Source organism: Dinoponera quadriceps, unplaced genomic scaffold (genome assembly GCF_001313825.1).
Source record: "Dinoponera quadriceps isolate SergipeBrazil2010 unplaced genomic scaffold, ASM131382v1 scaffold2952, whole genome shotgun sequence".
In the NCBI taxonomy this organism is placed as follows: Eukaryota; Metazoa; Arthropoda; class Insecta; order Hymenoptera; family Formicidae; genus Dinoponera; species Dinoponera quadriceps.
Window position 1 is genome coordinate 770,568 of NW_014557517.1, and position 15,121 is coordinate 785,688.

General features: G+C 36.8%; 1 protein-coding gene across 4 annotated transcripts; it reads left to right on the forward strand.

Annotated features, from left to right (window-relative positions):
* Positions 1–676: 676 nt before the first annotated feature.
* Positions 677–14,921, forward strand: LOC106749271 (epidermal growth factor receptor substrate 15-like 1). 4 transcript variants are annotated; one of them, XM_014628565.1, is made up of 14 exons: positions 677–994; positions 1,474–1,518; positions 1,616–1,849; positions 1,918–2,190; positions 2,271–2,501; positions 2,601–2,764; positions 2,846–3,005; positions 5,930–6,175; positions 7,499–7,561; positions 8,069–8,418; positions 8,524–8,716; positions 8,821–8,943; positions 9,052–9,369; positions 12,081–12,167. In XM_014628565.1, the coding sequence occupies exons 1-14, from the start codon at positions 968–970 to the stop codon at positions 12,081–12,083; spliced, it is 2,430 nt and encodes an 809-aa protein (XP_014484051.1). In that variant the 5' UTR covers positions 677–967; the 3' UTR covers positions 12,084–12,167. The 4 variants fall into 4 exon arrangements, with proteins under 4 accessions (XP_014484051.1, XP_014484050.1, XP_014484048.1 ...); XM_014628564.1 differs by having other exon boundaries at positions 11,717–12,125; XM_014628562.1 differs by having other exon boundaries at positions 680–994; positions 12,118–14,921.
* Positions 14,922–15,121: the final 200 nt, after the last annotated feature.

A 15,121-nucleotide genomic window follows, 5' to 3' on the forward strand; every position in this document is an offset into this window, starting at 1 on the left:
AAGTACACCTTCAGATGCTTCGTAGCCAATGAAATGAGCCGTATAGCATCTGAAGATGAACTTAAGACGGGCTGAGATCTTACTATGAATACCAGCCTATGATAAAGAGGGGTTTGCAATGAGAATTTAAATTCTAAGCCTTAAGAAATTGACCAATCATAATCGACTATTCTCCTATACCTCTTCAACCGTGATTGGTCAATTTTTTCAGACTTAGAAACATTTATTGTAAACCGGGACTAGAGCCAGCGGCACACGATGCTTGTTTTCGTGCTGGATGGAAATACTTCGTTTTGATTGATGTATTGTCATCCATTTTTGGAAAAGCACCAATTAGAACGCAGTATTTCTATCCAACAAGCGATTCTAGCACGTAAACAAACATCGTGTGCCGTTGGCTTAAGGCTAGATCTCTAATAGAGTTTTGAGCCTTAAGAAATCGACCAATCACAATTGATTATTCTTCTATAATTCGATTGTGATTGGTTAATTTCTTGAGCATTTCTTAGGGCTTATATTATCTACAGACTAGTATTCATAGTTGGATTTTAAATATAAGACTGTCTTAAGTTCATCTTCAGTTCATTTCACCAGCTATGAAGCATCTAAAGATAAATTTAAAACGGTCCTAAATATAAGATCTGATTATGAATACCGGCCTACGATTGGGTGGGAACAAATCCGGTACAGTTCATGACAGTTGAGTATAGCGTACGGCGCAAATGGTTGCGTATTTAATTGGCTGAAGACCTCGGCACTATATTCTGCAAAGTATTATTGTAATAATTTTCTACTATCTCCGCGCGATCATCGATTCTAAACAGATAAGATAAAAACATGATTGCGATAATATATCCGAGCATCTGCCGATGTCAAAAGTACGTCCGTAACGATGCTAAGCGAAACAGTTAAAATCGTATGCTATCGATTGAGGGTCTGATTGGTTAAGCCAGTGTTTAATGCAAGTATGGCCGCCCTGCCGTCACCTACGCAGGTACTTCGTAATTTTGACGATTTTACGAAAATATAATGCTTGATACGCTTCGGCGACATCGAAAAAGTTTCCTTTCGCGAGGCCTCGTCGCGATCCGTGTACTGTGGTCACGCTAACGGTCGAACTTTCACGTTTTTGTCGCGATAATGCAATCGTTGGTATATATCCTCGTCGAGCGGTTTAGTTCAAGGCATTCCTTTTTGATGCAAAACTCATGTCAAGTGTTATTTTGCCTACTTTTCTGTAAATTTTTACTTATTTGGTGAGAAATCCCTATTAGCACGCGATACACAAGTTATCCGTATTTGCTGATTTATCGGTTTGCTTTCACGCACCCGTCATTCATTTGGGCGTTGATAAGCCTCGTATACTCCCGTTTCCGCTGATTATTTTCTTATCGGAATTAATTGTTCGTACGTTTATTTGTTATTTAAATCGGATACTTGTCGCAGAAAGAAACGAAGAATATCGTTTTTCAGGTGGCTGGAAGCCATACCGCGATATATGAAGCTTATTACAATCAGGTATATTATTATTATTCGTAAGAAGGATAGGCACTGTATGCATATGTGTATACAAATGTATGGGCAGTTATGTACAAATCAGCTATATTGTTTCTAGGTTGATCCAAATGGACAGGGACGAATTGAAGCAATGGATGCTGCAAGATTTCTTAAGAAATCCCAGCTGAGTGATGTTATTTTAAGTAAAATATGGGATATGGCTGATCCACAGTCACGTGGAAGCTTGGATAAGTCTGGCCTTTTTGTCGCTCTGAAGTTGTGCGCACTGGCACAGAGTGGAAAAGATTTAAATATGTCTAACTTAAATCTTGAATTACCGCCACCAAAAATGGTAAGCTTACCTACATATGTATTTGTAATTGAAATAAACATTATATGATACATTTTGTTTGGCATTAGGGAGAAATCCCAGTTATTCCTCAGAAGACTATTACTAACGCTCTGCCTGTAATAACATCCATAAACAATGGAGATTGGTCGATTAATCCTACAGAACGGGCAAAATATGATCAGCTTTTTGATAGCTTACAACCATCCAATGGATATATATCTGGGAATAAAGTGAAAGGTGTTCTTATGGATAGCAAACTTCCTTTGGATACTCTTGGGAAGATCTGGGATTTGGCAGATATGGACAAAGATGGTATGCTGGACAGACATGAATTTGTAGTTGTAAGTATTGGTTATAGCGCTTATGTAGTGATGTTTTAAAATTTTGCTTCTGTATATAATCCTGTTTACTACCATATTAGGCCATGCATCTTGTATATAAAGCATTGGAAAAATATGCAATACCAAGTGTACTTCCACCAGAATTAATGCCACCTGGTAAAAGAAAAGATATTGTTATGCCTAAGCCGAAATCCCCTGTACCAATGGGCATGGCATCAGCAATATTGGCATCATCGTCATCGCAACCACCGCCAATCCCACCCTTGCCGAACACAACGGCTGTGAAGAGCTTGACTGGGTTAGACGTAAAAGTATTTATCCTTTAAACTGTAACCTAAAGAAAACTTGTAATGCTCACAACGCTCGTACGATAATTAACACTGTAATATTCATGTATGGCGTACTTTTAGATGACTACGCAAGTGCAGTGGGTAGTCTCAGTCGAGGATCAAATAGCCGCGGAGAAATTATTTTTACAAGCTGACATGGACATGGATGGATTTGTCTCGGGTTTGGAAATCAAAGACGTCTTCCTTCAAAGTGGACTTCCACACACTGTATTAGCTCATATTTGGTGAGTAGAGTACTATTTTACAGTGGATGATATCGAGAGTCATAACCGAGGCGTTAACAAAGACATTGCTCACTGTTATAGGAGTTTATGTGATACTTGTCAAAGCGGAAAACTGAATAAGGAACAATTCGCTATAGCTATGTGGCTTATTAAACAGACACTCAATGGTATAGATCCTCCGGCAAATTTAACTCCAGAAATGGTACCACCTTCAATGCGGAAAGTTGGAGAAACTATTGTGGTAATTTTATTGAAGTATTTTCCTGATTTTTTTTTTGCTACATCTATGCATACAAACGTACATACGGCTTATATATCCTGAATTATAAGGCACTTAATGTCAAAATTTACACAATTCTATTAATGCATCGTATATCGTGTATGGCCTTTGAAAGCTTTCCAGAATATTACGAGAAATACACTAATTATACAAATGGCGCCAATTAAAATAACGTGATGATTTAATTTAAATTCGACTTCTCCAATCACATTTAGATTTATTATACCAGTGAGTTCATTATCTTGCCAGCAACTAATAACGGAAAATAATTTTTTTAGACTTTGTCGTTTATTTGCTAGCTAATAAATTTGACTTACCTATATGTATTAGTGTCTTCAAACTTGAGAGATTGAAATATTATATGCATCTGAGGATTAATGCGGATTCTTCCATTTGACTGTTTTGCGATGCGGGACGGGATTATTATCTTATCGTCAATCTGCCAGTTAATCGGAACATCCATATTTAAGTTTCTGAAATGTCAATATAGATCAAGACAATAGTTCTTTTTATCGCTCATTAAAAAGTAATTTTTTCTTAGTGACTTTTATACTACCCTGGACATACGAGTTTGATCTTTTTATTATGTTTTTTATAAACTGCAGTACGTGTTACTGATGGCAACAGCTTAGGTATTCCTTGAATCATAGAATATATACCAGCACTATTGTTTGCACTTTCTAGAATATTTCCCTTCTCGTCGCGTACTTCGAATATTATGTTTTTTCGGCACTTTTTCTATCGCAAGAGAACAAAGCTAATGTTATTTGTTCGATTCCCCATAATCGCTAATCTTTCAACATAGATACCTTGCAATAACGCCTCATCATTTCAGTTCCTCTGTTTTTAACGGCTGGTATTATCTGAATCTGTTTTGGGACAAGTTTTGATTTACATGGCAATTGATTTTTAAATAATAATAGCGCCGTTCTCAATCGGACCCGCAGACTCTCGTTCACTGTCGTTGTCTGAGTTGTATTCTCGATCTTTTCATTCCATTCTTCGGCTTAGGATCGAATAAGGATTGGGAAAAGCTGGAAAAAACTCGTCATTTGTTCTTTTAAATTTACCTTTTCTCTTTGTATATTGCAATTTATCAGCTATTGGTGCGTTGGTCGTATATGTTCCGAGAAAGGAAATAGTGCAGTAACCGTATCGAAATTTTATTCCGACCATGCCACATGTAGAACATGAGCCCCATGCAGTCCAAGTAGTGTGAATTTTCAGCTCATATTCTGGTATACTCTTAGTCAAAGCATGAACCGCTGTCTCTGGATACATATCTATCGTCTTAAAATCGCTATCAATATGCAGGTAGTAAGCCGATCCCGTGGTATGTCGCATTTCGCACCAATATAATCCCGTCTGTTCTAGCTAAAGTATGATCATTTGTGCACACATGTGTAATACACGTGTAATACATTATACATCTTGGAATATATACTTTGAGATTATACATGACAATATACTGGTTGTCTGATGACTGTCGGACGATATGATCTATATCTTCTACGATTCTTTTATTGATGTTGTCTTTGTGGCTGCTGCTGTTGGAATACCATTCTATTAAATTGGCCATACGCATCTCTGCTGGCGAAATACAAATTTCACAATTTAAACTGCAAATTAACCTCTTATTTAATTTCGCAATTATTCCCTATGGACTTTGGCCGGCATTCATAATCAGACCTTATGTTTAAAATCGCCTTAAGTTCATCTTCGGATGCTTTATTGATTGTTTCATTGGCTACAATATATAGTGAAGACAAAATTAAGATGTTCTCAAGTATAAGATCCGGCTCTGAATACTAGCCTATTTCTTTTTTTAATCGTACGTCACAGAAGTTCCTTCGAGCGCTGTGAGCGCACTTGGATAGATAATCCCCTCGCGTCCTATGTATGTCCTTTCCAAACACTCATAATAATCTAGCCACTGCTGTTTGTGAATCTGCCTCAGAGTTTCGTTGGTTCGCGGATACTCGTATTCGTCAATATTCAGTAACATCTCGCCACCTTATTATAATTACTTATACGACAAAATCATTATACAAACTGTGTTATTTACGTGTGATAAAAGCGTACCCTGTTTGCCATGAAGTATTCTGTTGATTTTCTTCCGCAATTCATTATGTTTGTCTAAATAGCGTGATTGTGATAAAGTAAAAGAAATTTTACTTAAATAATAATAAACTACAATGGATATTATTACGCGTATCTTCATGCTACGTCAAGATTATCATGAAGTTATTTACAACACTATATGGTAAAACGCCAATCGATGTGCCTGATGTTTTGTATTTGTTCTTTAAATATAGAGATGTATATACGTTGTGTTCAGCGGACACAACGGACACAACGGTTGCATAACGGTTGAATTATCAACGTAATTGGTTTAAATTTAGGGATCTAAATTACGATCGAAAAATCGAGATAAAACGAGATTAAACGGTTAAAAGTCATAGCCCGAGATAGTAGATTGTCTAAGTTATTATGCAGATGACCTTGGAAGAATCAAATATGAGTTGCGAGCAATATATACAAGAATTCATAAGACGCAAACTTTGTGATAGCAATTTCATTCATATATAAATTACAACGCAATACGAAACAGATTTCGAACGTATATTTGTAACACACAACGAGGCTACAATGTTATATCGGATCTAAATTGCATCAAAATTGTATATTCAGAATGAAATGAACGCAATTAAAATGTTTCTAGTCTAATAATCTAATTTTTAATATATAACACAGGTCCTTAATGTAAATTAATTATATATCAAAGTAAATATGTTACACTTTCCCACAAGTAAATGTTACGATATGATAGATATTTCAACAAGGATTACAAGCACTGATCTTTTAAATATGTTATGATGTTTCAGGAAAACAATAACATATCAGGTTATTCAAATCCAGAACTGGATATGATAAGCAAAGACATAGCAGAACTTGTGCGCGAAAGGCAAAGCATGGAGCAGGATATAGCGCAGAAAGAAGCAGACATAAAAATAAAGAATGGAGAAATTAAGAGCCTTCAAAGTGAGTTAGACACGCTTGCGGCAACCTTGAAACAACTTGGGAATCAAAAGGGTGAGGCGCAGAAGAGATTAAATGACTTAAAGGCACAGGTAAACAAAGATTTGATGATGTATCGAACAGTAGCTTGCTTATTGAATGTGCAGCACTGCTTTTTAGGCACAACTACATGAAGGTGCACGTGCAGTTGTTACTTGTACATTGCTCTTGTAATCTTAATTTTTTTTTTATATTACAATGTTTGATGAATGAAATAAAATAATAATAAATAGTAATAACAAACACATTGAACTTTCATGTATACTGATATATCAGTGTTATATTAATACATTTTTGTTTGAACATACATATATGTGTGTGTGTGTATATATATATATATATATCGGTTTTATAACGTCTTTCGCCGTTGTCCGATCCTCAAACGCATATATTTGTGGTACGCACGCAGATTATATACAAGTATATGGGACTTAGTTTAAAACCGATTCCAAACGGCAGTTTGAGTGGGGTTTTTTGTGAAGATATTCTCTCTCTCTTTCTCTCGGTGGTTTGCCAAGTTCATCGGAGAGGAAGACACGAGCGTAAGAAAATATTTTGGTTCTACCGGGGGAAGCGGACCTCTAGTATAACAGACCAGTGCGCTATCTGCTATGCCACGCTCGTGTATGTATACACACACACCCACACACACACACACACACACACACATACACAAAATTTAAATCACTTCTTTTTTTTTTTTACATACTTTAGTTCTTCGCTTATTTCAATTTATATTTACAGGATGTCTGACACAACGCATACATTTGCACATGTGTACAGGTAGAATAAATAACACTGAATGAAATAGTTTTTTATTATTTTACAAATAACCAAAATAATTATTGAAATATTAATTAAAAGAAATTGTCGCAAGTGCGCAGAGTACAGTGAGATGAACTGTGTAGGGGAGTCTACGAAGATATGTCTTGAGTTTATTTCCTGTGATCTCCTGAAACAGAAAATATTGGCAGAATTATGTATGTAACGCTGGACTACGTTGCTTACAACGTTATTGGATGTTTCGCTGCCAGCCGATATTTATCACTACCAGGAAATAGTCAAGATATGTATCTTTAAACTGCTCTACGAAGTTCATCCCATCGTATTACGTATACTAATTCGCTAATTTTTTTTAATTATCATAATAATTGTAATTGTGTGCAAAATGGTAAGCGACTTTTTATCCAGTTTGATGAGTTCTAATTGCACACGAGCGAATATATATGTTGTATCAAGCACCCTATATAGCTAATGAAGGCTGACACGTTACACTTAAAAAAAAATAAACGCGATTTTCTCATTAATTATTCGTTTATTTTGTATTATATTTTCGTTTCCCTTCATGATTTTATTTTATTATGTTTGGCTTGTAGAAGGCTGAAATAGATAGAGATTTGAGTGAAGTCGAAGAGAAGATTTGGGAGGAACTGAAGAAGGTACATAAAAAAGATGTCAAAATAATATCGTTTAACGTGAATTATAATATTTTATATATTAAATTTGTATTTAATATGTGATTTCTTGCAGTATAAAGTACACGTTTTGGGTAAATCTTTTTTTCATGCATAATGTTTTGGCAACACTTTTTGTAACATATCGTTGATGTATGTATGTATTTTTGGAAATATTTGTTAGTATTGTCGAATTAAATAAAACTACTGACCTCCGTCATACGGTTAAATATACTCTTGTAATACACACGTACAGATAACACTAGTGCATTATTAGTGCTTCGCCGGCATGCATGAATTGTTGCACTATATATATATAACGTAATCTAAACGTTTAAAACATACTTTCGTATTTTTCATACTATTTTAATTGTAAAAATATAGATATAAATTTGCAAATTAATACATAAGACTGTACTTGTCTTACTACAAATTTATAAAACGAGGAAGACTGCCAAATTGTTCACAAATCCACCTTATGTGTCATCTAAGGTTGATAAGCTCCGTCAGCAAGCTGAAGAACAAGAGTCAGTACTGCGGACTCAGGAAGAGGAGCTGAATCTTAAGAGGCAGGAACTCGAAGGTCTACGACAGGAAGAGCAACATTTGGAGCAACAACAGAATAAGAATAGGGACCAACTAAACGAACTCACCAAAAAGCTACAGGACACTCAATTGGAAATCTGTCAAGCAAAGGCAAAGATTACTCATCTACAGGAGCAGCAACGTCAAATGAGCGACTCCATTGCGCTTTATGATTCTGCGCTAGACGCGGGCGATGTCGCTCTTGTACCTGATACTAGTCTACGGTTTATAGAGATTACCGAGATTGTGGATATAGAGTATGTATCAAGTTTTTCTCCCCCCTCCTTCCCACTCTTTCTGTCCCTCATTTCTTTTTCCTATAATTTTAATAATAATGTCTTTGTGTGTTACAAATAAATTAGATATAAATCGCCAACAAAGAATGCGGACGAAGTAAAGGAGATAAAAACTGATGCCTTTTCCGAAGCAACCGCTACTAACGTTTTAGATGGATTCGGAGAACAAGATCCTTTCGCGACTAGTAAAGCCAAAGAAGTATTCAGCGCACCATCATCTGATCCGTTTGGAAGTGCATTTTCTGTGCAGCCATCTAACGTAAGTTCTTCGTAAATTAATGTACAAGTAATATCTATTTCCTTGTTTCATTTCCTCGAGTTTTTACGTGCGCCATCGTTAATTAAAAAATAAAAAAATGGCAGGAAAGTTTCGGAGCAGACCCTTTCACCGCGTTTGACAATACTAATGCAACGGCAAAGCAGGATCCTTTCGATCCATTTGACAATGGAAAGCATGCCGACAAGTTATCTACAACTGCGACGTCGGTATGTGACAAAATCTCTTTATAAACTCGTTCTGTATTTTATGATTTGTAGAAACGTTAAAGAATAACTAATATAACGCTCCCTTCTTTTTTTTTTTTCTATATTAAGAATACGAAGGATCCATTCGGGGATGATCCATTCTCGAATCTCCACGCTCCTCCGCGCCCAGAAAGCCCCAGTCCTGCTCTTCCGCCGAAGAAAGCGAAGCAACCACCGCCACGACCTGCTCCACCACGACCCAGTCAAGGTCCAACTGGTCCATTAAGAGCTGCCCCTGCTCCTCCAACGCCTTCGCCTACTCCGGATCCGTTTACGAATGCAAACTCCGATCCATTTAGTGCTCAACAAACAACGATTGACAACAATAACATCAATAGTTTCACATCTTCCACCGGATTCGCTGATTTCACCAATTTTGATTCAAAGGTATGTACATTCAATAATAGTATTCATCCCTACCCGTGCAAATTTTATAAATTTCTTTGATAATATTATCTTTATCTATAATTTCTTTGATAATACTATCTTCTTCTTTAATAGCATATTTATTATCTTTGTAAATTGTTTTCATGCACTATACACACACACACACACGTATACAGAGTGTCCCATTTTGAAAGATCAATTGAAATCTTTTTTTTAGAAAGACGTTTTAAAGAAAAACATTTTAAACAAAAATTGTAGAGGGGAACACCCGCGATGATAACCTTGTCTTTGTCACGGATGTTCTTTTTCAAGATCATTTGAAGGCCAACTTTTGTTTTCTTAAGTAGAATAGCCTATTTTTGATATCGGAAATCGATAGAGGGGGAAATTTTACGTTAAAAACATGTAGCAACATGTGGGGCCAATTTGACACAACTATCTTTGAACTGTTTAAACCACTCTTTTATTTGTGCATCACTCATAGAGTCATTACCACAAACTTTACGGATCATACCGATTGTCTCGGTTGTCTATGTGTGGCCAAGTTTTTGGCAAAATTTCATGCAAATTCTCCGCTCGGTCATGGTGAAATGCGACGCTCGGAGTTCTCGACATTCACGTAACTGCGTACCGTTGCCGACTGAACAGCTGCCGTGCCGCTTGGTGGAAATACTCCTCAAGGTTCCCCCTAAATGTTGTTTGATAGTTGCTTAAACAGAAGTGTTTCGAGTGACAGTGGGAAATGGATAAAATCGGAATTCGTGGTATGATTCTTTTTTCTGGAAGGGCGAAGGAAATTCATGAGAGGATTTCCCTTACATTGGGTGACTCATGTCCTTCCTATGAAACCATTCGACTTTGGGTAAATGAATTCCAACGTGGTTGGAACAAGCATCGAAGATGCACCGCGTCCTCGAAATCAACTGTGACGCCAGGAATCATAAAGTCCATGAAATGGTTTTGACCGACAGATGAGTGAAGGTGCGCGAGTTAGCAGAGATGCCACAGGCGTCTCAACTGAGTGGGTTCACTTCATTTTGCGTAATGAATTGCACATGAAAAACTTAGCGCAAGATGGGTGCCGGTCACACCAGAGCAGAAACGATTGTGAATATCAGCCGACTGTTTGCAAGTGTTTAAGAAGAATCCAGCGGATTTTTTGCGACGTTTTGTAATCATGGATGAAACTTGGATTCACCATTATATCCCGGAAACGAAACAGCAGTCGAAAGAGTGGACCGCGAATCGAAAAAGGCGAAATGCGTTCCATCTGCCGGGAAAGGTGATCAGTTTTTTGGGATGCGAGAGGAATTCTCCTGATTGGCTACTTCGAGAAGGGAAAAACCATCAGTGGAGAATATTACGCATCACTTTTGGACCGATTAAAAGCAGCGATCGCGGAGAAATATCCAGGAATCGCCAAAAAAGGGTGTTGCTCCACCATGGTAACGCACCGGCGTATTCAAGTAGTCTCGTTGATCAAAAATTGACCGAACTGCAATTTGAACTGCTTCCGCATATTCACTCGATTCAGCTCCCTCGGATTACCATCTGTTCCCGAAACTCAAGACTTTCCTGACGGGATAAAAAATTGGGTGAAATGGAAGAGGTCGTACAGGAGGTAAACGAGTATTTGACTTTATTCGAAAAACAAAGAGAATTTTATAATTTAACTTTTTTTCATTACCATGTGTATTGCAATTGTGCAGAAGGATTTTAAATTCTGTGCAGCCAGTAACGAGTATTAACAAATTTGCGGTAAAACAGGATTCTCTTATAATACGATTTACTACTTACAATCGGAGCAATTGCTCGTCGGTCCTTACGTGGCGACACTTAAAATCCATCAGTTTACGAAATTGGCAACGAAGATATAGTACACCAACATATCTTTGCTGTTTTTTGAAACTATTCGGCCCAGGATCTATGAAAGGGTACGACAGTCTATGATCTGACGTATCCTTACATGTATTGAGTTAAATGGAGGCACTTTGAACATTTGTAATTGAAAACTGAAAGTAATAAATAATATTAAATAATGAAATATTACTTTTTCATTTTGCATTAATAAACATTTGTTTGAGTTATATCTCAGTAACAGTGCGAATATACGTCGAATAGAATTCTTTATGCGTTTGGCGCGGAGAGCTCGTTCCCTAAATTTGTTCTTTATATTTTAGTTACACTCTGTACACACACACACACACAGCGCGCGCGCGCGATATATAATCAAGTATCATTAAATGTACAATATCCGAATGTCGCGAGTGAGTTTTTTTCGTAATCATATTGCGTTTCTATATTAAATGTATTAATTGTATTTAATAATATTTTGTTTCATATTTAGGTAGAAGCTGCACACACAATTTTGAGTTTACCTGCCTGCCACTGGCTGCCTTCTCGGAGAGCATGCTGTCTGCAGATTAATTTCTTTATATTTTTTTCTAGGATATTTGAATAATTTATTTACGTCACTATTGCATGATGATATTTTCGTTATTAGTCGATCGCTTACACTCCAGATTGTCTCGAGTCGCGTTTAACGATTCGAACGAAATTACTTAATAAACCGATAAACGCGACTCGAACGTGATAAAATCACAATATTTTTGCAGTGTTGCTAGCGACTAGTAGCGGCTTAAATCCAGCAGTCGCTAAATCCGGACGACAGTCGACGGTATTCGCGTTATTTTGCTTGTACCTTCTTTCAGTAAAACAAAACTGACCAGTGACAAAAACCTGCTTCAGCCGGAACCAACGCCTAATCGAACGACTCTGCCAGCAAGAGCGACGAGTAGGAGTCACGTAGTACTGACGCAACCTAAGCTGTCGGACTTCACGGAGGATCCCTTTCGCGACTATCGTTACGAGGATCCTTTTAACATAACGGACCCGTTCGCTGAAGATGAAACTGAGGACGCAAATGCAAACAAGAGCAGTGATGGTGCGGACAAAACGGATCCCTTCGGCTTTGGGACAATTTCTGCTTTTTCCGGTAAAAATTCTTTGGCCAAAGCTTCCGATAGCGATTTCTCAAACACATTTCCGCTCGTCAAGACGAAGATCGAGAAAAGCGCTGCAACGGCGAACAAGTTCGATGCCGACTTCGGGAAAGCGTTCGCTGTCGATAACAGGAACGCTCAAATCATCGAGACCGACTTCTCGAACGCGTTCGCTAACGTAAAAGCAAAAACGTTCGATCTCGATGAAGCGTTTTCAGCTAAAGGCGCGAAAACTGTCACGAAGCACGAGTTGGACGTTTCGAAAATAAAAACCGCCTATAACGACGGGAAGCTTGCGAATGATTTCGGCAAGATGTGGAACGGTAATAATGTGACCGATCTGTCGGAGGAAGAACAATTAGCTTGGGCGGAGAAACAGAGTTTAAAAACGGAACAGGAAAGACTCAGGCGTAAGGAGAAGGAGGACGCCGATCTGGCTCTCGCTATCGAGCTCAGTAGGCAAGGGAAAATGGAAAATGTTTGAGTATTTCGCTCGATGATGTTGTATTTTCTTTTTTTTTTTCTATGTTGATATATTATACGTATATCACCATGATATTGTAAATTTTTGTTAAGTTGCGTTTTGTGTCTCGTAATAATGGCATTGTGTAAAAGCTTACGCTGTTACGTATTAGCACGTATAGACGCGTAGAGGCATCAGAAAGAGTTATCGGATTGACAATAACGTTGAGTACAGATTTTAAGAGTATTCAAAGGACGAAAAAGAAGTACGCGTTATTACGGATGTTTTCTCGGTTGAATATAGTTAAACGTAGTATCTTCACTTAAATTTCGTATCTGCCGGTGTTTCCGCGAGTAGTAGCTGCAAAAAATCGACAAATGTATCTCGCACTTTTTCTCAATTTTGTCTTCATTCTTTTTGTTTCTTTGTTTTTCTCTTCGCGATTGAAAGGCGATGAATCATGATTTGCGTTCATTTCACGTTCACCTACGAACGTATCCAGTATTCCAGTGTGTCATGCGATTATAAATACACGAACGATAATAAATAGAAATATAATATGAGAACAAAGTTCATGTTGTAAGAGTTATTCAATTATTAAAGCACAATAACATAAATATCATCATTAAATAAATGCATTGTTATTAATATGTATAAATACTATTATAATATTGGTAATTATTTATGAAAGGTTATTTCATGAGTTACTTTAATTTTCATACATATGTTATACATGATGGAATTCTGAATCATCTGTACTTCGAATCACGTAAAGGTTGTATGTACGGCACTGGAATCTGAAAAAGTTTTTTCGAAAAAGCCGTTTATTTAAGTCAATATTAAACATATAAAAAATGCTATTATATACATTGAGAGGGTTCTTTCCGAACCCTTCTAATCAATATAGACAACGTATATTGACATAGATCAAGCTCATTGGAGGTGAATCCTTTTCTCGATATCCATTCATCATATAACGTACTCAGAAATTAGCCCATATAAACAAAAAAAACAAAGAATTTGGAATAGTAGCAGCGATAAACAATTGAGGAAAATATCAAGTGTAAAATTGAAACATTTTAAAACGATATATCTCAGAAATTATTACATGCAACCCTCACATAATTCAGAGTATAGATGGCTCAGGATTACATTTTATAATATACATCAAAATTAAGGTGATCCGTGAAGTATAATTTTTTGTAAATAACTACCTAGTAGTCGAAAAAAAATGTGAGATTTCAATTGATATTTGTCGCTGATCATTTATTCGTCATTCGGCGTATGAAAGCTTAGAAACACAAGCTGTTGATAGCTTCGTCTAAACGAGAAAAAAACAGAAAAAAAAGAATAAAACGAGCACATACGCGCGCATGTAATATAATAGTGTGTGTATAATAAACACACATACACACGCGCGCGCGCACACACATTGTCGATGAATCTTTCAAAGTGTCGAGGTAATGATATCCGCGATAATGCCGTCTAATTCTAATTCAGCCTTCGGTCTTTAGAACGTTCCAAAGAATACGGTGTTCGGAGACGGCGTATTTCTGTGCTTGGCAAGAAGGTTCTGTGCTTTAATGATAGAACTTGAAAAACCAAACACAAAAAATCACGCCTATCTTAACTAATGCGTTATAGTATCGTATAATTTCGACAACGACGTTATATTTCATATAATGTATATACATATATGCTCTAAATATATTATAAATCTCGCGATAATTCTTGTTATTGTAAGTTTCTAATTACACGTCACAATGTTTAGTTATATAAGATAGTTACGTACACTGTGCGAGAGCGTGTGCTGCTACAAAGTGTCATTAATAATGTTGGTGCGAAAAAAAGACGACCTCTCGTATATCTATGTATTTCTATTTGATTTACGTTTCTATCACAATTTTTATTTGAATTTTATTTTACCGTTTAGGCGTGTAACGCTTAAAGTATGTGTGTATAAATTGCATGTGCGTATGCACGTGCGTGCGTGCGTGCGTGCGTGCGTGCGTGCGTGCGTGCGTGTATGTGATTTATAGATATACGTGCAGAGGATTTCACTGAAATAAATGTATTTTAAAAAGGGATCTACCGTTTAGTTGACACGCACGACTCAAACGGCTTTGACCAAAAATAGAAAATTGTCTCGAAAAAAATAATTCTACACTAACTAAATTATTCCGAATATGTTTTTCCCATTCCTGGTTTTTCACATTCAGTTGTGTATTCTTTGTAAACCATACGCGGTGATATATATAACGCCGCGACATATATATATATATATATA